Here is a 27,768-nt window from a genome sequence, read left to right on the forward strand (position 1 = left end):
ATACTTTTAAAGGTAAATTGTAAATTAATTTATTTTGAATTCACTTTTAAACCTGCTTTTTGAGATATTTAGGCAGATATTTGCCTACTTTACCATCACAAAGGCCAGTTATAATGATATTAACCTATAATGATATTAACCTATATAGTAAAGTGTGTTTGTGTATACAGTGTATCTATATATCTATATAATCTCTCTCTCTCCCTCTCTCTCTCTCTCTCTCTCTCTCTCTCTATATATATATATATATATATATATATATATATATATATATATATGTGTATGTGTATGTGTATGTGTATGTGTATGTGTATGTGTATGTGTATGTGTATGTGTATGTGTATGTGTATGTGTATATGTATATGTGTATATGTGTATATGTGTATATGTGTATATGTGTATATGTATACATGTATACATGTATACATGTATACATGTATACATGTATATATGTATACGTATACATACATGTATATGTGTTGTGGCCCAGCAGGAGCCGTTGGAGCTGCCAGCAGACTCCAACAGCGAGGGGCCCTATGAGTCATCCCTGGAGGATATGGAGGATCCTGGACAGGGTTCCGACTCTGAGCAAGGCGCAGAGAGACTGGTTGGCCACCAGGTGGCGCCTGAGCCTTGAATCAGTGGGGAGGAGACAAGGGAGCATGATCCAGAAACCAACAGTGAGTTGTTCCGGGATGCACGCCATCGAAGAGCTACTCGGCGTCAAGAATAATTATGTAATTACAATTACGCTCAGCTGATGGTCATTAGACTCCTCTCCAGACTATAAAAGAGACTGCTTGTGCCACGCCCTTCTTGCAGAAGTCGACGCTTTGACTAAAGAGAAACTAACTTGGCAGGCTGGATTGCTGCCAGAGTTTGTTTGCATTGGTGCCAAGGTTTGTCAGACTTGCTGTCAAAGTCCTTATCTGTTTGTTTACTTGGCTTTCAGCCACCGAGAGTCTGGACTTGCTATTAAAGGACATTCTTATTAAGCTTGTCTCAGCTTTCATTACTGGATGGAGGAGGGGGTCAGAATATATATGTATATGTATATGTATATGTATATGTATATGTATATGTAAATATGTAAATATGTATATATGTGTATACACACACACACACACACACACACACGTATTGGTATATATATAGCCCTTTTAAGAATTAATATATTGAGTTTTTGGAATGGAAACCCGTGACATAGCCACCAAAATGATATGCTTGTTGGCAACTTCATAGTTTTCAGGGGAACGTTAGAAATCCTCTGATGAGGCAGATTCCAGTAATCTTTCAGTAACAGAAATGTGAAATTGCTGGCACTGAAGTAAGACTTCTTTGTAGAGGTTGTTCGAAACAAATGCTGAGTCTGCACCACAGCTTGGCAGAGGAACAAACCGAGGACCTCAGGGTAGCAAGTATTAGATGATTCATGTAAAAATAGACTGAAGGCTGGCATTTCAATATTGGATTTTTAAGTCTTTCTTCAAATAATGATAGGCAAAGCAAAATTACTTTAAAGAAGCGACTCTTAATCTTTTCACGAGAATATTAGATTTCTTTTTTCAAAAAGCCAAAGTAAATTGACAGAAAGCCAGGATTTATAGAAATACATGAGAAATGAGAAGAACATCAATGAACCACTTCAATTAGCAATAATCATGTCTCGGATAAACCTCACTGGCTATGATACCGCCACTGCACAGTTTTCTAGCGGAAATAAATTCATCCAAATTAAAACCAATAGATTTCAACATTTAACAGTAAAGCAGTACCTATTATTCTTAGGATTAATTCTTCAACAACCTCTCACAGGTTTCTTTACTTTTTTAACAACATTGGTTCATACTTTTACATTATTCTGTCAAGTTTTTTTTGACTCCTAAAACAGACAACAAATCTCTTCTCTTCTGCACTGCACAACAGTGCAACCTTGACCCATCCTACACAATATCTTAGTTTAGTAACAATGGAGTTATTTAAGATTGATAGAAAATAAATGCTGAAATTACAGTTTGTATTTCTAAGTTGGTTTTAGAGCACCAAGTGCTATAAAACCAACCATTTAAAGCTGGAATTTATGGCAAAGAAACCAATTCATCAATTCAGAGTCAGCTTTTCCACCATTCATAAAACGTTAAGATATTTTGCAATCTGCACTTTAGCTAATTATTTTCTAGGTTGTTATGAGTTTCTGAAAATAATACAGTGACACACACACACACACACACACACACACACACACACACACACAATGTTAAAGGCAGAAGCCAAGCCCAATGCATAGCGCTTACCTTTTAACTTTTCCTGTGGGCAATATGTGACGAAACACTGTACAGCAGCATCACTTTGCTTAGGAGTGCTTGTGAAATTAATATTCCCTTCAACCTCTGCTTTTGGAAATAACATATCAGGTTCTTTGCATTCCTAGAACAAAATAAAATCATATTTATCACCGTAATATAACACTTGAATGTTTTACAACAACCCTCCAGAAGTTGTTGACCCATAACTCTTAAGATACTCTTATCACTCTCTATGTTGGCTGGAGCTTCTGGTGAGCTACAAATCCATAGTGTAAGATATAAAAATAATGCATCTGGTAGTTGACAGTGATTCAGCCAAGGTATATAACTTAATAAATCTGCCAGTCTTTAAGGTAATAATGCATCACTTTGTCAATTTCTTAGAAACCACCCAATCTATGCATTGTTTCCAAAACGTTTATTGTACACTCAGACTTGAATATGAACAGACCTACATTTAAAACAGTCTTCTTCCTCAAGGAAAAAAAAAACAACAACAGTCCACTTGCCTTTTGAAAAAGCACCTTTGAGACGTTTAAAATAGTTATTAATAATTTTAAAAGGAAATTGCAACTGGAACTAATTCCTGTGATTTTATCCCCCAAGACTGGAATGTGCTTGTACTGAAGAGCCATACCTCATGCAGGTGATACTAAGGGCTGTCTGAGACCTGGCCAACAACATTATGTCACTTGAATGGGTGGAGACCAGAATTTTGGCTTGTGGGGGGAGATGTTGGATAGTTAAAGTGTCTTTTCCAAATTGATAGAAATGGACTAATGCAGTGGTCTCCAACCTTGGCAACTTTAAGACCTGTGGACTTCAACTCCCAGAGGTCCACAGCAAAGCTGGCTGAGGAACTCTGGGAGTTGAAGTCCACAGGTCTTAAAGTTGCCAAGGTTGGAGACCACTGGATTAATGCATGGGAAGGACTTTAAAGAAGAGATTAAGGCAGGTGTGTCGAACCCAATCACACCGTGGTTGTTCATACCCTTCGGTTGATTGTGGGCAGAACTGGTTGGCGAACAGCACTAAGAGACACTCCTGCCTGAGTTCCAGCTTTAAGTTCTCCACTAAACTTGGAAGTTCTGAGTGAAGCATGAGGACAAAGTATACTTTTTATTATCATCATGCCCTTGGAGTTGGACTCAGCAGCTACACCAGCTGCTTCAGGTACTCACTTGCTTCTCCTGGCAATGTCTCCTGTGATCTCTGCAGCCTGTTGGAAGTGTGTAAATTGCAAGAAGCGCTAAGAGGTTGAACTAATCAGCAAAGCTTAAGGAAATTGGCAGCATCTGTCAATATTCAAGGTAGCCATCTCCATGTAACTCGTGACCCGACAAATGCGCGCCGACAAAACCGCTGCGCCAAAACGGCGCCGGCAAAACGGCGCCCACTAAAGCGCGCCGACAAAACCGCACCCACAAAAGTGTGATTAGGGTTTTTAGGTTAGGATTATGGTTAGGGTTGTTAATGTTGTCACCATTGTTTTCGTGTTGTTTTCGATGGCACGCTTTTGTCGGCGCGCATTTGTCGGTGCGCTTTAGTTGGCGCGGTTTTGTCGGCGCCATTTTGTTGCGGCGGTTTTGTCAGCGCGCATTTGTCGGGCGCGCATTTGTGGGTGAACCCATGTAACTGAGTAGTGTCATTTTGAGATTTAAAGTAGCAATATCAATAGCAATAGCAGTTAGACTTATATACCGCTTCATAGAGCTTTCAGCCCGCTCTAAGCGGTTTACAGAGTCAGCATATTGCCCCCAACAACAATCCAGGTCAAGAGCCAAGGTGGCGCAGTGGTTAAATGCAGCACTGCAGGCTACTGCTAGATCAGCAGTTCAGCGGTTCAAATCTCACCGGCTCAGGGTTGACTCAGCCTTCCATCCTTCCGAGGTGGGTAAAATGAGGACCCAGATTGTTGGGGGCAATATGCTGACTTTCTGTAAACCGCTTAGAGAGGGCTGAAAGCCCTATGAAGCGGTATATAAGTCTACTGCTATTGCTATTGCTATTGCTATACTGCTTCATAGAGCTTTCAGCCCGCTCTAAGCGGTTTACAGAGTCAGCATATTGCCCCCAACAACAATCCAGGTCCTCATTTTACCCACCTCAGAAGGATGGAAGGCTGAGTCAACCTTGAGCCGGTGAGATTTGAACAGCCGAACTGCTGAACTGCAGTCAGCTGAAGTAGCCTGCAGTGCTGCACTCTAACCACTGCGCCACCTCAGTGGCACCCAAGAGATCGCCACTACATGAAGCAGCATTAAATTTCTTCCACAAATACTCCCTCATTTTTTCCAAGTGTCGAAATGAGACCTGGGCAAGGAATATGGGCTTTGCCTTTTAACAATTTGTTCTTTTTTCCCCCCTGAGAATTATTGCTATTCTTGGTGAATATATTTGTGTATTCATTTAGTCTGCCATCATTTGTTTCTAACACTTAATTGACTATCAGCTGCCTCTAATGGCAAATCTGATTGGCAAGTTAACACCAGTCATAGCTATTATGATAAGTAATTTTAAAAAGGGAATAAAGAAGCAGCATCCATGCGAAACAATGGCAGAAAACATTCAAATAGTTCTTTTGAGAGGGGGTTATTTTTACTGGAGGAGGGCTAAAAAGAAAGAAGACTACTGAATATTTAGCAAAGTCCCATATTATATCACGAGAAGCAAAATGCATGTAATGCATCTTCTGACCGCAACTGGCTTCCCATTATTACTCCATCTGTGAAGGCAGCTTGTAGTCTTGTCGAGACAAGAAAAACTCTGCCAATGGTAATTTTTTGACAGCCAGCTGGTTCCCTTCTCTCAGTGGCTGCCACATATGTGCTGTAATGAATGCACACCAGAATGGCTTTGGAAACAAATGGCATACCCCTAAATCACATGCCAATGTATCTGGCTTTAAAAAGTTTTTTTTTTTTTTTATTTTTTCACATCAATCACCATTCCAAATTTCTTCTGACATTTCCCATGTAAAAAAAAAATAAACAATTTACTACATGGAATTAAAATATTAATTTGCAATACGGATTAACTGTTCTTAATTTTCACAGAGTAGCTGTAAAAATCCTATTTTCACCACAATTCAAAGAACATTTCCTTCTTTTAAAACTATTTGCAAAGCATTGACACATTGGCCTTCGTTTTGCAGAATTGTAACCACAGGATGTGTTTCTAGCATTCAGGATACAATAGTTGGTTAAAACCATCCTTAAAATTAGGCTAGAATCTAGGACCCTCTGAAATTAATTAGGTACATTACTATAGTCATCTCCTAAACAGAGGTGGGTTCCTACCAGTTCACACCTATTCGGTAGAACCGGTTCGTCAAATCTACCGAACTGGTTAGAAGAGGTTCCACCAGTGGACCCGGAAAACAGGCCACACCTACAGAAGAGGTTCCAAAAAATTTTGAAACCCACCACTGGTCCTTGGATATGATTATTCTACACTATCATGCTCATATTTATAAAACTCAGTGCCTCTGTGAAAGGTAAGGATGACTGCTGTGTTTGTGGTGCAATCAGAACATTGCGTGTGTTGAAGTTGTTTTAACGCAAACCAAAGATGCCTTTTAAAAAACAAGTTTACATCATATTCCTATGCATGCCAGTGCTGTGTGTGATGTAATTTAAGGTGGTTCTGACAAGTGTCGTCGGCATCTTCATATCCAGTCACATGGGTGGCAAGCCACTCCCATCCAGTCACATGGGCGGCAAGCCACTCCCACAAAGGAGGCCACACCCACAGAGTAGGTTCGAACAATTTTTGAAGCCCACCACTGCTCCTAACTTAGGGTTCTTCAATATTCTTCAAGTTGTGGAACCAGCTATGTGCCTTGGGATGTAAAGTTCACATATTCACCTCTCTTTTGGGCTATCTAATCTCAAGGAAGATTAGGACCTCAAAGGGAAAAAAGTTAAAAATAAAGCTTAGTCTGAAGAGGGTTGTTGTTGCCTATCCCAACAGTGCATTTTGAAAAAGTTTTGCACAAAGCATAAAAACAAACCAAGATAAGAGTCCTGGTTCACATTTAAAATAAGACTTATAAACCATTCACTGTCAAGAATCTGTTCATCTAAAAAGCAATAATAAGTCAGAAAATAATCTGCATGCCACATTTTATGCATACCTGTCTATTCTTGAAACTTCCTCACAATTTCAATATATGTCTAAGGTGTGGGGAAAAGAAGAAAATCCCATTTTTTCCTTTACATCTTTCTAAATTGGTAGTTTTAAAGTTTTTTTTTTTTTAAATCACAAAGACTCATTTTCCTTCTCTCCCTATAAGCTGAGAAGGCTTCCAACAAGCAAAGCCAAAGAATTTAATAGCAATAGCAGTTAGACTTATATATCACTTCATAGGGCTTTCAGCCCTCTCTAAGCGGTTTACAGAGTCAGCATATCGCCCCCACAGTCTGGGTCCTCATTTCACCCACCTCGGAAGGATGGAAGGCTGAGTCAACCTTGAGCCGGTGAGATTTGAACCGCTGAACTTCAGATAACAGTCAGTTGAAGTGGCCTGCAGTATTGCACCCTAACCACTGCGCCACCTCGGCTCTAAGGGTCTCCAGAGTTTATTGGAACTGATGTAATGGACAGCACACAATATCTTCCTGCGTTGTTGTTTTTTTTTCCTTTCTTTCTTTTTATTGCCATGATAATGCAAATTAGTACTTTCATTTGTGGGCATGTAAAGCAATGTAGACAGTATTTCATTTCCACAGTTTTACAGCAGCTAAACAAATCAGTTTCCTTCCCCCCCTTCTTCCCTACTTCCCTCAGGCTCTTCTGATAAGTGATGGTAATAGAGAAGTAGCAATAAAAGAACAAAATAAAAGCTTGAATTATGTGTGCCTGTCCAAGCATTTCAAAGTTAAACATCTCTCTACAGGTTATACATGCAGCTTTCGGTGGTAGCAAATGTGTGCCTTGTTGCATCTAGATTCCTTCTGTAGTAGATTAATTCTCTACTGAGAATTAAACAGTTTAAGTTATGCTGGCCAGCAGTTTCTCTGGTATAGTATCGTCCTCTTCTCTTTTTCTGGAAACGTACCAGCATGCAGCTTTGTGAGTCTTGTGCACCTTCAGATTGTTGTAGGAAAAACAGGACGCGCAAGCCAGCTCTTCGGGGAAGGAATAGTTTATTTGCGCAGGTTCATAGCAAAGAATAATTGGCCTGAACCTTGAATGAAATTCAGGAACTTCCTTATATAGTTTAGCACTTTCAGCCAAAGCCATCTGTTAGTTTTGGAAACACCCCTCAAGATTTGCCCTTGAGTTACAGGAAGTTACAAGAAGTATACATGGGTCAGCTAATGGAGCAATATATGTCTTACCACACAGATTTGCAGTCAAGCCAGCAGATAGATTAAAATAGATACTTTGCTTCAGCAGATTTTGTGCAAACTTCCTTCTAACCTGTGTCAACCGCACCATGTTTTAAATTCAGACTTTGTAATTTCTATATCTGAACAGTTAAGGCTTAATATCATGAAACCCTAGTTTGGTTCAGGCTTGAGGCCTACCTTGGTTCAGCCTGCCACCTCAAGATGATTCAGTAGTGTTCAAAAAGAGCAACATTGCCTACACCACATCAGGATGGTCAGCCAATCCCCTACCACATTTATTACATTATAGCAAAAGAAATGATCAGCAAATCTTTTTCAGGACTTTGGAAAGCAGACTGTCACAAGATATCAATACCACATCCAGGGCATTGTAGTAACAATCCAGAAGATCAGTAAAGTAACTGCGGGGCTCACAACTCTCTGCTCTCCTATTCAACATCTACATGAAGCCGTTGGGTGAGTTCATCCGTCACCATGGACTAAGATATCACCAATATGCCGATGATATTCAGCTGTATATCTCAGCCTGTGCTGAGTTAAGCAATGCTGTGACCTTCCTCTCACAGTGCTTGAAGGCTGTTAGGGGTTGGATGGGGAGCAAAAGATTAAAACCGAACCCAGGCAAGACCGGATGGCTCTCGGCTTGGGGTTCTTTGGTCCATTCAGAATTGCCACCTTTGGCCTTGCATAGTACGGCACTGTCCCAAACAGACCCAGTGTGTAATTTGAGGTTCACCTAGACTCGCGCCCCCTGCTCTTCAAGCAGGTAGCAGTTGTGGCAAAGAGGGCCTTTGCACAACTGTGGGTTGCATGCCAATTATGTCCTTTCCTGGACCAACAATCCCTACTCATAGTCACTCATGGCCTAGTCACCTCCCAACTTGACTATTGCAATGTGCTCTACATGGGGCTGCCCTTGAAAAGCATCCGGTTGGTCCAAAATGCAGTAAACCCACAAGGTTTTGTGCAGATTTCAGTGGGCACTTGTGTTACCTCTCCTGAGGGAACTGAATTGGTTGCCAATTTGCTTCCAGGTGAAATCCAAGGTACTGGTTGTCATCTTTAAAACTTTTCGTGGCTTGGGACCAGGTTATCTGAGGGACCATCTCTTGCCATTCAGATCCACCCAACCCACTAGAGTGGGGAGGCAAGGAATATCGTGGGCCCCATCCCCTAAGGAGATAAATCTGAGGAGAAACCAGAAGTAGGGCATTCTCTGTGATGGCTCCCTCCCCCTGGAATATTATCCATGCAGAAATTAGACTGGCTTTCACTCTGAGGCTCTTTCAGAAGGCCCCAAAGACATGCTTCTACCAGCAGGCAGAACCAGATGGAGCCCGTTAAATGGCTGATATGAATGTGTGTTGTCACTGGAGTGGGGTATGGGATTATGTTATTATCATTATCACAACAACAGAATTGTATCACAGCGGTCAGTTGTTTCGCCGGATTTGGCATTGATTATTAGTTGGCCCCACCCAGGGGCCTAGGACGTCGTAACGTATTTTCGTAATATGTGTGCGGATCCAAGCAGTGCGGCTTTTTGCATTTGACTGATGGTGATTTTGTCAATTTTTAACTGTTTTAAATGTAATTCCAGTGATTTTGGAATAGCACCCAGTGTGCCGATTACCACTGGAATTACCACTGCTGGTTTGTGCCATAATTGTTGAATTTCAATTTTTAAGTCCTAGTATTTCACAATTTTTTCATGTTCCTTCTCGTCGACCCTGCTATCACCTGGTATTGCAATGTCTATGATTGTGACCTTATTTTTCTCAACCAGTGTGATGTCTGGTGTATTATGCACCAGTATTTTGTCCATTTGTATGCGAAAATCCCACAAGATCTTGACCATCTGATTTTCAGTGACTTTTTCAGGCTGATGTTCCCACCAGTTTGTTGCTGTTTTAATATTATAATTTTTGCACAAATTTCAATGGATCATTTGTGCTACTGAATTGTGCCGCAATTTATAATCAGTCTGCGCTATTTTTTTTACAGCAGCTGAGTATGTGATCAACAATTTCATCAACTTCTTTGCAAAATCTGCATTTGGCATCATCAGAGGATTTTTCAATTTTGGCCTTAATGGCATTTCTGCGGATAGTTTGTTCTTGCGCAGCCAGGATTAGTGACTCTGTTTCTTTCTTTAATGTATCTGTTGTTAACCATAACCAAGTTTGTTCACTGTCCACTTTAAGTTTGTTCACTGTCCACTTTATTATTGTATAATATTATTTTAACCTAAGTATGTAATACTTATAATCTATATATTATATAACAATTTATAATACAAGGGTGATGTGTGGCTAAGAAATATGAAAAACAAACAAACAAATAAATATTAAATGAGCCCTTTATCTAATAGGTGTAGCAATAGCAATAGCAGTTAGACTTATATACCGCTTCATAGGGCTTTCAGCCCTCTCTAAGCGGTTTACAGAGTCAGCATATCGCCCCCGCAATCTGGGTCCTCATTTTACCCACCTCGGAAGGATGGAAGGCTGAGTCAACCCTGAGCCGGTGAGATTTGAACCGCCGAACTGCAGCTAGCAGTCAGCTGAAGTGGCCTGCAGTACTGCATTTAACCACTGCGCCACCTCGGCTGTACAAACACGATTCATGTTCCACCTGTTTTCCTCTTAAAACCTCCTTCCCTTGTGTTATGTTTCCTAACCCATTTCTCCCGTAGTTTGTTGTAAATAAAGTTATCTTCCTTTAAATATTCTAGTATTTCCAAATCTCACTCCAAAACATTATGAATAACTCATTTTTATCTCTTGCATTTTGCTCTTGAAGTCTTTTTTCTTTTTATTCCTAAGCGATGTTTTGAATTATTTGCTTTTCCTTCTATTATACTTTTCCAGGTTGCCAATTTTGTTTTTCCCGTCCTTCTTTGTCTTTTGACATATTTTTGAGAGTTTCAGTAATCAGTGACTTTAAAACACCTGTATAATTCTATCTGTATAATAAGGCATATGAAGATAATATCTGCCAATAAAAATATAGTCTTGCAGTGGAAACAGTTTGTCAAACTAATTTTCAGCTAAATCCCAATTTTCTCATTTTCCCCTCTTTAACCAACCCTTGTGAGAGCTTGACCTAGCATTGCAACGTGGCCCGACAAAATCGCCCTCGTCAAAAGTGCGCCGACAAAACTGCGTCGCTAAAACTGCGACGTCATCAACGTGCTGACAACAGCGCGTCGACAACAGCGCATCAACAGAAGGGTGATTTACTACAGCGTGTCGACAGAAGGTCGATTTAATTTAAGGTAAGGGTTAGGTTTAGGATTAGGGTTAGGGTTAGGGTTAGGGTTACGTTTGGGGTTAGGTTTAGGGTTAGGATTAGCGTTACGTTTAGGGTTAAGGTTAGGGTTACGTTTAGGGTTAGGGTTAGCGTTACGTTTAGGGTTAGCGTTAGCGTTAGGTTTAGGGTTAGGTTCACAGCACGCTTCTGTCGCCGCGCTGTTGTCGGCACAATTCAGTGCTCATTCGTGGGTGTGGTTTAGAACTCGCGATTTTGTCACCACGGTTTAGTTGGGCACGGTTTTGTCGGTCGCCCTTTTGTCGGTGAACCACATTGCAATGTTCCTGATTGAGACTAGCAGGAGTGGGGATATTCCTCAGCACTTTACTGAAAGTATTGTTGTAGGAAATCGTATAGAAGCTATTTAACTAGAATATTAAAGTTTCTATTAATAAGTAATAAGGCATTTTTACCCAGTACAGCATCTCTTCTCAACTTTCAAAAGAAGAATTAAAAAAAAAAAAAAACCATTAGCTTACTATATGTCCTCTGCATTACAATTTGTAATTCTTTTCCGGGGTTAAAATATATATATGGCACAGTAAGCTTGAAGCAAATGCAGGTAGCTCATGCGGAGATACTTTTAAATTAACAGCAATGGGATGAAAACCTGCTTTTCTAGGTCTTTGATAAACAACCAAATCAATAACTCAACAACTGATCAGTATGCCGCATAATTAGGGTCCTCAGTTAGTGAAACAGAACAGTCGTGAAAAGATGCCATTAGTGTCCCAGCCAATAAAAAAAAATAATGGATTTTTAAACAGGCAACAGAAGGAACAGATCGTGGCTCTTTTTGCTATACTTTTTAGCTCTAAATGGAATTACAATTGAACTGTAAGCATATTTTATTTTCTAAAAAGTAGTGTTTAAAACGAGTTAGACTCAATAATGCGCATTAGACATTTTTCACAAGGCACGTGGAAAAGGTATATTGCATTTTCATACCTCTGTTTTCATAAGAGAAGCCTTAATACATATATGCACATTAATACAGTTAAGACTGAGGAAGTTGCAAGAATTGAAGATCATAGCTCAACCATTAGCAATCACTTACCAAAAAGAAATACATATTCTTCTTTGCAATTTGGGAACAATGTTTGGTTTTTCAAGGACAGCATGAAAAATAATCTGATAATTCCTGTTAGCGCATTATGGAAAATAAGATTTAAGAGAAACTATCCTTAACATTTATATTTTAACACAAGGGTATGCAAGCCTAAGCAGGGAGTTGGACTAGAAGACCTCCAAGATCCCTTCCAACACTGTTATTCTATTCCATTCCATTTTTATTCTATTCTATTGTCATCTGGGTTTGCTGGCTGAGTAGTAAAAAGAGGAGGAGAAAGATTTATGGGCCAAGTGATGTGTTGGTCAAAAAATTTTCACAAAGCCCTTCATCACTAACAAAATAAACGGACAATTTAATTCTATATTTCTATGAAATTTCAGGCAAACCTTTATGTCAGCTGATAATTTTTTTTCAAATATTTGGAAGGCAATAGGCTCTTAATTGGGACAGTTTAGAAATGGCGGAAACACTTAGCAAATTCTGCTGAAAAAGGTAAAACTTGCATTTTGTGCTGCATTTCTCGATAATAGTAAGAAAACTGGCAATACATGAGAATATGCACATTTTCGACAACCTATGAATCTTCACAAAGGAAGAAAGAAAAAAAATCAACATTAAATAAAAAATATATTATAGAATAGAATAGAATACTTTTTTGGCCAAGTGTGATTGGACACCAAGGAATTTGTCTTAAGGTTTCTTTAGTCACATCGGAGATAAATCTTTTCCTATTTAGCAGTTCTCAAAAACATAATGGTTTAGCATGTATCAAGATTGGTAAATGTCACTATTAATTACAGCAATCTCAGGTCAATGTTTCATATAATGAACTGTTCTGATCCTGCTTCTTCGCTCGTTAACAGACGACAGTCAGATAGACTTAAAAGGAAAGAACTTTATCAGTCTCGGCTCACGCTGGCTGCGAGCCCAAAAATAAACATAAATAAAGTCTCTGCCAAAAAGGTTTTACAGAAAGAAAGCAAATCACTTCTCCAAGTGTCTCTTCGAATCAGGGTTACAGAAAGCAAATCACTTATCCAAGTGCCTCTCACAAACAAACCACGACCGATGAACGACGAACCACGAACGAACGAGTGAACGTTGACTTCTGCAACCAGGGCGTGGCACCATCAGTCCTTTAATCTCCAGTAGACCACACTAACGAGCCCCAGCTGCATTGTTATTCCTGCATCCCGACTCAACTCACAGCAAACTTCTGCTGAGTCACAACATGAACTTAGAGTCATGGTGGCGCAGTAGTTAGAGTGCAGTACTGCTGGCTACTTCTGTTGATTATTGGCTGCCAGCAGTTTGGCAGATCAAATCTTACCAGGCTCAAGGTTGACTCAGCCTTCCAAGGTCAGTAAAATGACGACCCAGATTGTTGGGGGAAATATGTGGAGTCTGTAAACCACTTAGAGCAGTGGTAGTCAACCTGGTCCCTACCGCCCACTAGTGGGGGTTCCAGCTTTCAGGGTGGGCGGTAGGGGTTTTGTCCAATACTGAAGCACTTTCCTTTTTTAAAATTTAATTGACTTTTTTAAAAAAAATTTCATAGCATTATTTAAAAACATTTTCATTAAGTTTTCATAAAATCACCATTACTGTGGAACCGGTGGGCGGTTAGAAAATTTCACTACTTACAGAGATACAAAAGTGGGCGGTAGGTATAAAAAGGTTGACTACCCCTGACTTAGAGAGTGGTTTTGCTAGTGGTAGTGCTATAATAGATGCAAAGATGGGCGGATAAAAAATGTTTCACCTACCATTTCAATTTGCCTTTCTGGCCTCCTGATAACTACCAGTTGTATCATGCCACGAATATTTCCTTCCATAGACATGGAACGCCTCAAAGTCTCCATGGCTTCATGGTTTGATTTTCCAAGCAAAGAGTCACTATTTACTGCAATAAGCTGGTCATTTATTCGTAAACGCCCATCCTGTAAAAAAAAGAAAAGACAGCCCCGTCTTTTTAAAATTTTAAATTATCAGTCAACAATGTGTTAAATGCATTTTTTTTAAAAAAATGAAGCATTACATTTTCCATAAAATTCTATATACTTCAAAAACACATATCTCCATCATAATAAAACACCTGGTTCACCGACAAATGCGCGATAGACATATGTGCGACGACAAAACTGCGATGACAAAACCGCAACGTCAAAATTGCTAATTGATTTTCAACAATAGCGCCCCGCCAAATGCGCGATGACAAAATCGCACATACGTACGTTATAACCCTAACCCTAATTTTTTTTTTTCAATTTTATTGTCATCGCGCTTTTGACGTCGCGAATTTGTGGGTGCGATTTTCACGTCGCGGTTTTGTTGGCACGGTTTTGTCTAAGTGCATATGTCTATCGCACATTTGTCGGGTCACGAAAACACCCTAGTAGCAGAATTTTCATGATTACTATTGCTATAAGCATATTCCAAAACCTATTCTGCATTCTACAACACATAGAAATAAGGAGAGCATAGTAAATACCCAAAGGAGCCAATTTCTGAGAACCCAGGATCTCTCAACCTTATGCCCAACTCTGACATAACAAAAGTCAGCTCCCAGATAAAATTTATTATATACATTATAATAAATGTTCACATTGGTTGTCGTATTTTTCTTTCCTTCTTTCCTTACTTTTTGATGTATGACCTCTGAACAATATAACAATACAATATTTTCTCTATAAAAATATTATTTCAATCAACCAATCAATTTTATTACACACATACCAGCAAATAAAAGCATTAAAACATAATAATAGTAAAAAAAAAATCACCTAAAGCACAATATAGGTAAATAATACTTGATCATAAGTAGCTAAGTATAAATAAAGAAAGAAATGTATATAAAAATGGATAACGAATAAGGAGATTATGAATGAAAGATAGAAATGTATAGTAGGGAAAACACTAACTGCAAAGAAACCAATTCGGAACTGCCGTATGATATACGATGGAACTTATTGTTCCTATGTTGTTTTTAAGTTATGTGGTTATTTTTGTTAATGTGTTTATGTGTTCTGTTGATGTGCTTATGTGTATAAAATAAAATTAAAATAAAAAAATAAAATAAAGCACCTAAACGGAATATTTGTAAATGTGAATCTCTCTATCTCTCCCTCCCTCCCTCCCTCCCTCCCTCCCTCCCTCTCTCTGTGTGTATCTGAATGTAAAAAGAAAAAAAAATCATATTTGAGAGGCGTGGAACACTTGTAACAGCCATTAATTATCTGTGAATGACAAGAGTATTAGGTATTTTTAAAATAATTATTTTAGTCATCCAAGTCCAAAGTTACAGATTTTGTTGCATCGAAGAAAACATGTCACAAAGAGAAGTTTCTTATTATAATCTACCCACAACACTTGCCCAGTGTATTATTGCTAAGTAACCTAAAGGCAAGATAGGAAAATAAAAGGTTTAAAAATCAATAATGTTTTTGAAGTAAAGTGTGGTCCAGTTGGAGCAGGGGTTCTCGTATGAGAAGAAATGTTGAGTACTACTAAAATTTTTGAGAATGTGGGTAAAATTGGAATATTTAAAAGAACACAAATAGAACGGAAATGGTAATAATTATCTGCTAAAGCAAATAATGTATTTCTTTCTACTTGGTTCACAATTGATTTGAAAGCCATGATGCGTATCTATCGTTCACGTTTTGGTTATGAATGGAATATATGGCTTAGATATTCACTACAATTGTTGCACAAAAAGATGCGATGGATAATATATCAGAATCCAGTTTTAAAAGAATGGGTACTTGTTTTTATATTTTTAAACTCCTTATTTAATTTTCTTTAAATACTTTTTATGTATTAAAATTTCTTGTATCCTACCCTCCATTTATGCTGATCTTTGATCATAAAGAGATTGATTTGATCTGAATGGCAAGGAAAATGAGCAGAAATTAATCACTTTCTAGTTACAATAGCTTGGTTTAATAAATAATTTAAAGGTAGCAACAGTCTTGTATTTGCTCAAAGCATTTTGTTTCAGCGTGTTGGAAAAAAATCAAAACAATATATATCTCATGGCCTTAATCAAAATATAGCAAAATACAATACATGTTTCCTTGCAACAAATTTAAAAAATCAAGAGTGTTCTTCTTGTTACAATTCTCCAAACCTTTCTAAAACAAAATAAAAATCTATAGCCAAGATATTCACTAAAAATCAAAGGCCCAAGCATACATGAATAATACCATATTTCGGAGTATAAGATGCACCAGAGTATAAGACGCACCAAGATTTTGAAGAGGCAAATAAAAAAAACGTTTTTGCACGCTGCAGACTTTCTAAAAACAGCCTATTTTTTGCTCATTTGTGCCCACCCCAGCCCCCAGGAGCACTCTGGAAGCCTCCTAAAGGCTATGAATGGCCATTTTTGCAAAGGTGGTGGTTCAGGAGGCCAAAAATGCTGTATTCAATGTATAAGACGCACCCAGAAATAGGTTTGTCTTATACTCCTAAAAATACAGTACAATACTATCTGTCTGTGAATTAAATGCCATAACTTATCTTTGGTTCGGAGTGTGTTGGTGTGGGACGAGGAGGGGTCAGAACAGCTAGTTATCCCAACTCCTGCTCACTCTATCCAGGAAACTATAGGCTAACACCCGATGGAAAAAGAAGAGGAAGAAAAAAGAAATAGCAACTGGCAGGACTTTATGCATAGGTTCTTTTTCTAAATTCACAGATCTCCTAGCATTTATTGGCAACCATTTGGCACCAGTGAGACTTAGTGGCCCTCCATTCTATTATGGCTTTAGGCTTTTTCCTCCATCTTTTTCAGATTATTAAAGAAAAGTATGTCAAGTTATTTTCTTAGCAAATACAATAAAAGTCACCATCCAAGTTTAATCCTGGTCAGAACTAAACTCAATAGAGTTTGTTGTAACTTCACTTCTATATGTATACAAGGCGGAAGCATTGTTATGTGTTGTGGCCCAGCAGGGGCCGTTGGAGCTGCCACCAGACTTCGACAGCGAGGGGCCCTATGAGTCGGCTCTGGAGGATGTGGAGGACCCTGGACAGGGTTCCGACTCTGAGCAGGGCACAGAGAGGCTGGTTGGCCACCAGGAGGCGCCTCAGCCTTGGACCAGTGGTGAGGAGACAAGGGAGTGTGATCCTGATGTCATGCATTGGAGCAGTGGGGAGGAGCCAAGGGAGTTGTCCCTGGATGCCCAACAACAAAGAGCTAATAGGCCTAAGGAACAGTTACGCAGTTGCAGGAGATAATAGCACTCAGCTGGTGGTAATTAGGGTCCTCTCAAGACTATAAAAGGAATGATTGTGCACACGCCCCTTTGCAGGAGTCAACGTATTCACTAAAGTTGGAGAACTTTCATGGCTAGCTTGGCAGTCTGGATTGCTGCCAAAGTTAGTCTGTGCTGGATTGCTGCCAATGTCTTGTCTGTGCTGGATTGCTGCCAAGGTCCTCTCTGTGTGGTAATAAATCCTTGCAGTATCCTTGTCTTGGCGTGCTTTGGTGTAGGATGAGGGGGGGTCAGAACAGCTATGTATAACCATACTTTTTGAATGTAACAATAAAATTATTTGTAGGCATAAACATGTCCTCTTGGAAAATATATCTACTTGTTTTTGTCATGGTAGGACAAGATTGTTTTATAGAGCGTTTGGTGGAATCTAACATAAATTATCTGACAACCACTGGCCCAGAATGTTGGAGTTGGTATCATTATTACACAGAAAATATACCTAAACAAACTATTTAAACTCTAAATCAATGCATTATGTTGTTGGCCATGAATTGGATAAAGGCAATTAAACTGAAGTGCAATCCAGACAAATCTCCCTGGTCAGTCTAAAAGTCACCTCAGGGAGTGAAATTTGCAGTGCAATCATACTTTCTTTGAAGTCCCACATCTGAAGATTCAATGTACTCCTAGATTTGTTATGTATGTGTGTTACTGGAGATGTCAGAATTAAATACAATGATCTGAGCCTTAATTACGCTCTGTTTGGATTTCAGTAAAATGTTCTGCCTTTGAAATTTGTTTGGAAACTACAGAATCCTGTAGCCAGATTATTGCTAAGGGCCAGGCGATGTAGAGAAGAGATTATTCTGATCTATTTCCAGGAACAATTCAAAGTACTACTCATGATGTATAAACACTGACATCACTTAGAACCAGGCTATTTCCAAGACTGTGCTCTTCTTAAAGTGTTTTTCTGGACTTTCAATTCTTTAGAAAATGCCTTTTCACAATCCTCCCACAGTCAGAAGTATATTTGTTGGGTCACTATTTGTCCCTGTCCCAAGCTTTGAAATGACCTACAAAGAGGACAGGTTAGGAACATCTGCCTTTTGCTTTGTTTGATTGTTTAAATGTTACCTCTTTGTACTGATTTAATTAGAACATTGGTTTTTTTAATTAGAAATTTGAAAGATCCCACAGTATTCTAGGTTGCCCAGAGTGGGAACGGAGTAAACACATACAATTGCATAAGACTTTAAACTTCACAATTGCATAAGACTTTAAACACCGTATTCCAATTCTTAATGTCATCATATAAAGGGACATCGCTTGTGTGTATTATTTAAAAAGCCCTGCCCTGAAATTGCCATATTTTGTCATCCATATCCTAGGCACTCATTGCCTTAATAAGATAAACATGTGATAAGTAAAAAGAGGCCAGCACACTTTTTTCCCATCTTTAGTAGATCCTTTATGTTATCTTTTAAAATGAACGATGCCATCATTTATTCTTACATTTTTAAGAGAATCTGAAATGTTAATTAAGCCATCAGACAGCATTAACTGTTGTGGCCCAGCAGGGGCCGTTGGAGCTGCCACCAGACTCCGACAGTGAGGGGCCCTATGAGTCGGCTCTGGAGGATGTGGAGTACCCTGGACAGGGTTCCGACTCCGAGCAGGGCGCAGAGAGGTTGGTAGGCCACCAGGAGGTGCCTGAGCCTTGGACCAGTGGGGAGGAGACAAGGGAGTGTGATCTGGATGTCAGCAGTGGGGAGGATCCAAGGGAGTTGTTCCTAGATGCCCGGCACCGGAGAGTTAATAGGCATAAGGAACAGTTGTGCAGTTACAGGAGGTAATTGCATTCAGCTGGTGGTAATTAGGCTCTTCTCAAGACTATAAAAGGAATGCTTGTGCACACGCCCCTTTTGCAGGAGTCAATGTCATTCCTAATGGTGAAGAAGCTGTTATCTGTCGAAGTCTGAGTTGCTGCCAAGGTTCTTATCTGTTTGTTATGCTTGGCTTTCAGCCACCGAGGTTTTTGTTTCTTGCTAATAAAGTGCTGTGACATTCCAGTTAAGCTTGTCTCGGCATTCGTTACTGGATGGAGGAGGGGGTCAGAACAATTAACCAAACATGCATATTAATGATGGCATGAGGTATGTACCTCCCCAATGCTCAGTTCTTATTTGCTGGGCAAAAAGCACTTAACTCATAGAATAAAGAGAAATAACATGAAAAAAAGACAAAATAACAGGAGTTAATTTTTTGAAATTATTTTAGGTTGTAAAAAAATTACCTTTATGTGACTACATATTTAAAATTAGAGGATTATACCTCTAGGTCTGAAATACCTAGCAGAAAGAGCAATTGATATACCAATCGTTATTTTATTTTTGAAAAAGAGATCACTCTTAGAGACATTGCAACAGATTATTCACAATGACGACATAAATTTGAAGAAACGGAATATGGATTAAAAGAGTCTACAGTTCAAAGGGTCTCACAGATGAGGAAGTAGCATTGAAGAACCATTAGCCCGCTTACAATGAATTTGATTCAATCATGCATTCATTAAGAGTTTTCTATAAGCACTTGTCAGAGTTGCTCACATCTCTCATATGTCTTAGCAGTCCATAAAATGTTTATTTTCAATTCTAATTTCCCCGTAAGGCATTCAATATATTCATGTTACATTGCTGCCAAGTCTGTCTGTCTATCTATTTTAATAAACAGTCATTGAAGCTGTTAATAATAGTAATGTACCAAACCCAGAATCTAAGGAGAAAATGAAAAGTAAGAACAAATAGATTAGAAAACTAAGGAACATTTTATTTTATTAATGAGGAAACTAATGATGTCATCTAACAACCATATTAAACTAGGAAACCATGTTTTGGAAAGAGATATAGTAGATTGACCTAACCATTATGCATCAAAACATTGCCCTCTTGATATATTACAAGATTTATAAATCTTGGAAACTTTTCATATTTCTATTAATCAATCACATTCAACATTCCACAAGATATTTTCAGATCCATTCCAATAAGTTGTAATGCTTGTATGTCAACAATGTATTGACAAACACATTGGGACAGTGGAACTAAATTAGCTTCTGAAATGATGTTAATCATATTGAACACAGTCACATCTAGAGGTAGTTTATTTCCAATATATTCATTTCACATTATGTATGTGTAATGAATTTTTAACTTGGAATTTTGATTACCTGTTCTTTTCTTAATTCTGCCCCTGAGCCCACTTTTACAGAGTATTTCAGTTCAGCACGAGAGTGGTAACTAAGAAATTAAGTACTGAAATTTTTTCAAAGTGGAAAGTTTGAGAGTTAAAGTGCCACTAGGAAGTGACCTAGAAATGACTTGGAGAGATTCTCGCCATCAAAAGGATAGTCCTCAGTACAGTTAGAGATTGCTGAGAATAGGCCTTACCTCAGCCAGGTATTTTGTCTCAAAGCTATTTTCCTTCCTACTGAATTTGCAATACAGTCAGCTACATAGCTGGCAAAATTTATCTGTTGTTCTGAGAAACGAATAGCTTCTGCTTGAATATCAAGGCTAGCTCTTCCTTATCTGTTGGAAAACAATGAAAACGGGTATTTCTTCTTCCACAGAAACAGTTGATAGCTTGCCAAGGGCACCAGGTGGTTGGAAATTCTGAAGAGGAGAGCTGTCATGGTAGAGGTTCAAGTGCCCACGGTATCTAGCTTGCATTACTGATTTAACATTGCAATTTTCCTTGAGTGGCCTTCACCACTAAAGAATTTGGCAGTGTGTGTTATAATAGAAAGTTTTACTCCTCAACATGTAGCTTACATTGGTTTCTTCTTCCATGGGTCATTAATGCTTTTAATAATGCTGGAAACAGGATGAAGGATCCTCGGGTATATGCTTAATGTTCTGTCCCCCCCTTCCTCGCTCGTTAACAGACGACAGGCAGACAAACTTAAAAGGAACTCTCTTTATCAGTCCTCGGCTCTGACTGGCTGCGAGCCCAAAAATAAACATAAATACAGTCTCTGACAAGATAACAGAATGCAAAACAAAACTCTTACAAAGCAATGCACTTCTCCAAGTGTCTCCTTGAATCAGGGTTACAGAAAACAAATCACTTCTCCAAGTGTCTCTCACAAATAAACCACGACCTAGGATCAATGAACGTTGAACGTTGACTCCTGCAACCAGGGCGTGGCACCATCCGTCCTTTTATCACCAGAAGACGCCACTAACGAGCCCCAGCTGCATTGTTAATCTTGCATCCTGAAACGTCTCACAGGAGAACGTCTGCTGAGTCACAACAGCTTAATAATGTACAAACGGAAAAATTGAGTCAGCTATTGATTTCATCATTTGATGGATCTGTGGCCAAAAGCATTGATTTTCTAGCATGTTATCAGTTCTTGCTTGGCCTCCTATTAATTTCTCTGAATTTAAGAGTTGATCAGATTTAACTATTTCTGCCTTATGATTATCTCCTTTCTCAGAGGGGAGGTTTCAACAGTTGTTTCTTTCCGTTACATGAGACCTACAGTCTCTTTACCCATGATGTCAGGAATTGATAGACAATTATTTTGCTAGCTTCACTGGAGCCCCCCTCCAAGGTAACAATCAATGCAAATTATTCTATTGTAAGGACATCAAGGCCATAGTCTGGGTCTCTCAACCTTCTTTGTATGAAAGAAGTATGGGGAGAGTCTACAGATATGATTCATGTAGATAATAATTTTACTGCAGACAAAAATGAAATCAATGGCAATAACAATGGCATTTATTTATTTATTTATTAGACTTATATACCACTTCATAGGGCTTTCAGCCCTCTCTAAGCGGTTTACATTTTTTTTTTAGCAAATTGAGTCAGCAATTTGCCCCCACAGTCTAGGTCCTCATTTCACCTACGTCGGAAGGATGGAAGGCTGAGTCGACCTTGAGCCGGTGAGATTTGAACCGCTGAACTGCAGATCACAGTTAGCTAAAGTGGCCTGCATTACTCCACCCTAACCACTGCGCCACCTCGGCTCATAATCCGATTATATTATATTATCTCATAATATAATTTAGAGTTATGTACCACTTCACGGTGATTTACAGCCCTCTCTAAGCTCTAAGTTTACAGTATATTGTCCCCAACAATTTGGGTCCTCGTTTTACCGACCTCAGAAAGATGGAAGGTTGAGTCAACCTTGAGCTTGAGAATCGAATTGCTGGCAATCAGTAGAATTAGCCTGCAGTACTACATTCTAACTACTGCACCACCACAGCTCATAAAAGAATTGACTGCTCCCATCCAATCTACATCCACTTTCCTTCTTACATCTTCTATGGTTTAAATTTATTTGTATTTTCTTCCTCCCCCTCCCATGAATTAATAGACTGTTTGGTATGCACATGGTGGTTTAGAAGCTAAGACTTCATTGTAGTATGTAACTGCTATCATTGGCCTGGGAACACTAGTTCTCCACTTTACCGTTACTCTCAGGTGAATTAGTTCTTAAGGATGTTGGTTCTGATTCAGAAATGGATCACAAAAAAAAATGGTATCAACAATAAGATGGTGCCTGTTCCTATTCCCGCCCACATCCCTGGGATATTGGTTCCATGCCACAATGGTCAATGGAAGAAATGACATCAATGGTTTCCTCCATTTAATATTATTTTTTGATGTAATATGAATGTTCAGTAGTAAAGGGAAGTTAGGCAATTATTCTCTGTATGTAATCATTAGGATGCATCTACGAGATCGTATTCTGCTCTATTTATTTCTTAATATTTGGGGTACCCCGTAAGGGAGATTCATTTATGTGATTACCGACTCCTTGTATTGCCACATATGAATTTCATCATTTATTTCCTCCTATTTTATTTTGGAACCAGACTGTGTACTGTATTTTATTTTATTTTATTTTATTTATAAGGTAACAGGAATGTATCAATTCAATAAACTATTCGTACTATTGCTTAGCATTAATCCCTCTGATAAATATATGTACAACAATAATACAATAAAATACCTAGCAAAATTAAAAAAAATAGAAACCACAATTGTCCAATTAGCCATCAAAATACAAAAGCTTTAAGATTTAAAGTTCAATTATTTAGACAGTATTCTATATTGCATTTCTACTTCTATTGATTCAACAGGAATTACACATCATCAATATATTTTTGAACTCCAACATGCAATTTTGATAATTTAGACTATATATCCAGTGGATTAGGCAGCACTGCATTATAAAATTAATAGGCAACCAAAAAATGAGCTGTTTTAATGATATATTGAGAAAGTAATCAATTATCACTTAATCAATCCTAAATCCTGCCAGCTTAATGCAGTATGAATGTCTGAGCCATATGAAGTATAACAGAATAACAGAGTTGGAAGGGAACTTGTAGGTCATTTAGTCCAACCCCAGGAAACCCTACATCATTTCTGACAGATGGCAGTCCAGTCTCTTCTTGAAAGCTTCCAGTGATCAAGCTCCCACAACTTCTGAAGGCAACTTCTGTTCCACTGGTTGATTATTCTCACTGTCAGAAAATTTCTCCTTATTTCCAGGTTGAATCTCTCCTTGTCATCCATTATAGCAATAGCAGTTAGACTTATATACCGCTTCATAGGGCTTTCAGCCCTCTCTAAGCGGTTTACAGAGTCAGCATATTGCCCCCACAGTCTGGGTCCTCATTTTACCCACCTCGGAAGGATGAAAGGCTGAGTCAACCCTGAGCCGGTGAGATTTGAACAGCCGAACTGCAGTCAGCTGAAGTAGCCTGCAGTGCTGCATTTAACCACTGCGCCACCTCGGCTCGACATTATTCCTTGTCTAGACTTCAGGTGCTTTGGAAAATAGCTTGACCCCCTCCTCTCTGTGGCAGCCCCTCAAATATTGGAACACTGCTATCATGGTCCTTCTCTTCACTAGACTAGCCATGCCCAGTTCCTGTAACAGTGAATCTTTTTGCATACAATTGCTTGAGGTACTCAGTAAACTCAAAGGCCTATTTTCTTTTTGTCTTTTTGAAAATAGGGATCGTATTAGCCTGCCTCTAATCTTTTTAGATTTTGATCAATGTGAATGAAGAGAATTGTCAGCACACAAACCTTCCATTCAAGATTGGCTTTAATCAAAGCTCAAGGGCATTCAACTGCAAGAGAATCTCATATGATTTTGTTTTTTTAAAAAATATAAAAAGGAAAAAAAAACAAGGTAATTATATGCCCAATATGTTTAGGAATTGACAAATAATAAAGTTTTTTTTCCCATTAGTGCCCTGTTTCAGACTGAGCAAATGCACTGGCTCGATCGACAAGTGATTTACTGATATTTAGCATTGCAGTTAATTATAAAGAAAGCAGTAAGTGAAAACGTGGCAGAACCTGAGGGTGGAGTCAAAAGAGACAGCAGCCTAGAGTCTCTACATAGTCACAAATGGACTAAGCTTAACCCTTGTGAATTCCATTGAATCTTATCTAACACCAGAGTAGATTCTACCTGGGTGGTAATAAATCAGTTTAACTGGAATTTCAGTTGTGGTCCTGTTCTTTTGTGCCTAGCAGAAAGGAAGGCAAAGGACTTCACCAATGTAGGGACACTCCAGAAAATAGAAACAAGTGATGTTTTCCTTGATATTTGGTTGCAACAGGGGTAGTTTAGAGTTTACTCCAGATACAAGCCGTCGGAAAGTAATAAAAATACAATTCTGAACCAACTGAAGCTTCCAATTACTCTTCAAAGGCAGTCCCATGTAGAACACATTACAAACCTCCAGATGGGAGGTGATCTGGGTGTGGGTGACTGTGAGAAAGGGCACATTGGTCCAGTTATGCGTAACCCAGTGCATAATTCATAGCTGTACGAAGGCATTCCTGGCCGTGACAGTCACCTGCTCCTTGAGTAGGGGTAGCAAGTCGGGGAGAACTGCTTGCTTGATTGACTGCTGAGTTCTGAGGCTGATAGCTTAGTACATCAGGCTTTCGAACCACTGCCACTTACAATTATGCAAGACCTTTCATGGATTCTATTATTTTTAACTGCAAATTGTTATCTGAAACTTTTGGGGGGGGGAAATGAGCAAACTTGGAGACGTCTTCATTCTGAAGAATTCTGAAAGAGATTTGTTCGATCTAGTCTACCATCTGACACAAGATGAATACCATTCCATCTTAACGTTAAAAGAAAAGAGCTTCCAAACTTTCAAACAATGAACAATTCAATATGTAGGATGTTACGCCAAAAAAAAGAAACAGAAAGAAAAGGAGAATTAAAAAAATACCGCAATACCTTGTGTCTGTGGTTGCTCATAATCACTCTCAAGGCTGCCTTTCCAGATTAAATACATCTGTTAGCATATAATCTGTACTTGCTGTCAGGCAGTTGAACCCACAGGGGAGGCAATGGAAGGGTTCAGATTGATGAAGGCAGCAGTGTGATGAAAGCCTCACTCGTTTTCTACATTTGTCACAAAATCACACACATACCCCATTGGGGGAGGAGCTTGCAATATGACACTGAAATATTGCTTTCATTATTCTGACTAAAGCGGTGAGATCTTGCAGATCCTGCTGCTGCCAGATTTTTTTCCAGGTATAATCAAATCCATGTATTTAACATCTGATATATATATGGACAGAGAATGGAAGCAGTTAGCTTCCTCCCATAATTGGGGCATACCAGGGGTTGTGACTTTAAATAATATATATATATTAGATTTTTACAACCCCCGGTATGCCCCAAAATGGGAGGAAGATCACTTCTCTCTCTCTCTCTCTCTCTCTCTCTTTCTCTCTCTCTCTCTCTCTCTCTCTCTCTCTCTCTCTCTCTCTATATATATATATATATATATATATATATATATATATATATATATATATATATATATATATATATGTGTTTTTATTTGTGCTGATAAATAAATAAAGGAAGACTAGTATAGATCTATTTCAAGCTATTTAGCTCTCATCAGCTAGCCATATCCTTACTGGGATTCGAACCTGTGCTCTATTGCCTCCCAGGCAGGGAGTTAACCATTTGAGCTACAGAGAACGACTCCTTTTATCAGCCAGCCAGGGTGGGAGGTATATACTTAAAGTCACAACCCCTGGTATGCCCAAGTGTGGGAGGAAGGTCACACTTCCACTCTCTGTCATTAGGCTCGTCACAAGAGTCCATCCAGACAGAAACCCAATATTTTTACTGTTGCCTTTGTTATATTTGTGTTTTTATTTGTGCTGATAAATAAATAAAGGAAGACTAGTATAGATCTATTTCAAGCTATTTAGCTCTCATCAGCTAGCCATATCCTTACTGGGATTCGAACCTGTGCTCTATTGCCTCCCAGGCAGGGAGTTAACCATTTGAGCTACAGAGAACGACTCCTTTTATCAGCCAGCCAGGGTGGGAGGTATATACTTAAAGTCACAACCCCTGGTATGCCCAAGTGTGGGAGGAAGGTCACACTTCCACTCTCTGTCATTAGGCTCGTCACAAGAGTCCATCCAGACAGAAACCCAATATTTTTACTGTTGCCTTTGTTATATTTGTGTTTTTATTTGTGCTGATAAATAAATAAAGGAAGACTAGTATAGATCTATTTCAAGCTATTTAGCTCTCATCAGCTAGCCATATCCTTACTGGGATTCGAACCTGTGCTCTATTGCCTCCCAGGCAGGGAGTTAACCATTTGAGCTACAGAGAACGACTCCTTTTATCAGCCAGCCAGGGTGGGAGGTATATACTTAAAGTCACAACCCCTGGTATGCCCAAGTGTGGGAGGAAGGTCACACTTCCACTCTCTGTCATTAGGCTCGTCACAAGAGTCCATCCAGACAGAAACCCAATATTTTTACTGTTGCCTTTGTTATATTTGTGTTTTTATTTGTGCTGATAAATAAATAAAGGAAGACTAGTATAGATCTATTTCAAGCTATTTAGCTCTCATCAGCTAGCCATATCCTTACTGGGATTCGAACCTGTGCTCTATTGCCTCCCAGGCAGGGAGTTAACCATTTGAGCTACAGAGAACGACTCCTTTTATCAGCCAGCCAGGGTGGGAGGTATATACTTAAAGTCACAACCCCTGGTATGCCCAAGTGTGGGAGGAAGGTCACACTTCCACTCTCTGTCATTAGGCTCGTCACAAGAGTCCATCCAGACAGAAACCCAATATTTTTACTGTTGCCTTTGTTATATTTGTGTTTTTATTTGTGCTGATAAATAAATAAAGGAAGACTAGTATAGATCTATTTCAAGCTATTTAGCTCTCATCAGCTAGCCATATCCTTACTGGGATTCGAACCTGTGCTCTATTGCCTCCCAGGCAGGGAGTTAACCATTTGAGCTACAGAGAACGACTCCTTTTATCAGCCAGCCAGGGTGGGAGGTATATACTTAAAGTCACAACCCCTGGTATGCCCAAGTGTGGGAGGAAGGTCACACTTCCACTCTCTGTCATTAGGCTCGTCACAAGAGTCCATCCAGACAGAAACCC

At 39.1% G+C, this 27,768-nt stretch overlaps 1 protein-coding gene and 1 pseudogene across 1 annotated transcript in view; both read right to left on the reverse strand.

Annotated features, from left to right (window-relative positions):
- PARD3B (par-3 family cell polarity regulator beta) overlaps window positions 1-27,768 on the reverse strand; it is a 609,556-nt gene that overhangs the window by 370,164 nt on the left and 211,624 nt on the right. Inside the window, exons 12-13 of the mRNA XM_032230967.1 lie at window positions 13,811-13,984; window positions 2,295-2,427 (exon numbers count right to left, since the gene is read on the reverse strand). Coding sequence (XP_032086858.1) covers window positions 2,295-2,427; window positions 13,811-13,984 — 307 coding nt within the window. The remainder of the gene's footprint in view (window positions 1-2,294; window positions 2,428-13,810; window positions 13,985-27,768) is intronic.
- Window positions 1,600-1,710, reverse strand: LOC116523755 (annotated as a pseudogene).

Source organism: Thamnophis elegans, chromosome 1 (assembly GCF_009769535.1).
Source record: "Thamnophis elegans isolate rThaEle1 chromosome 1, rThaEle1.pri, whole genome shotgun sequence".
Taxonomy (NCBI): domain Eukaryota; kingdom Metazoa; phylum Chordata; class Lepidosauria; order Squamata; family Colubridae; genus Thamnophis; species Thamnophis elegans.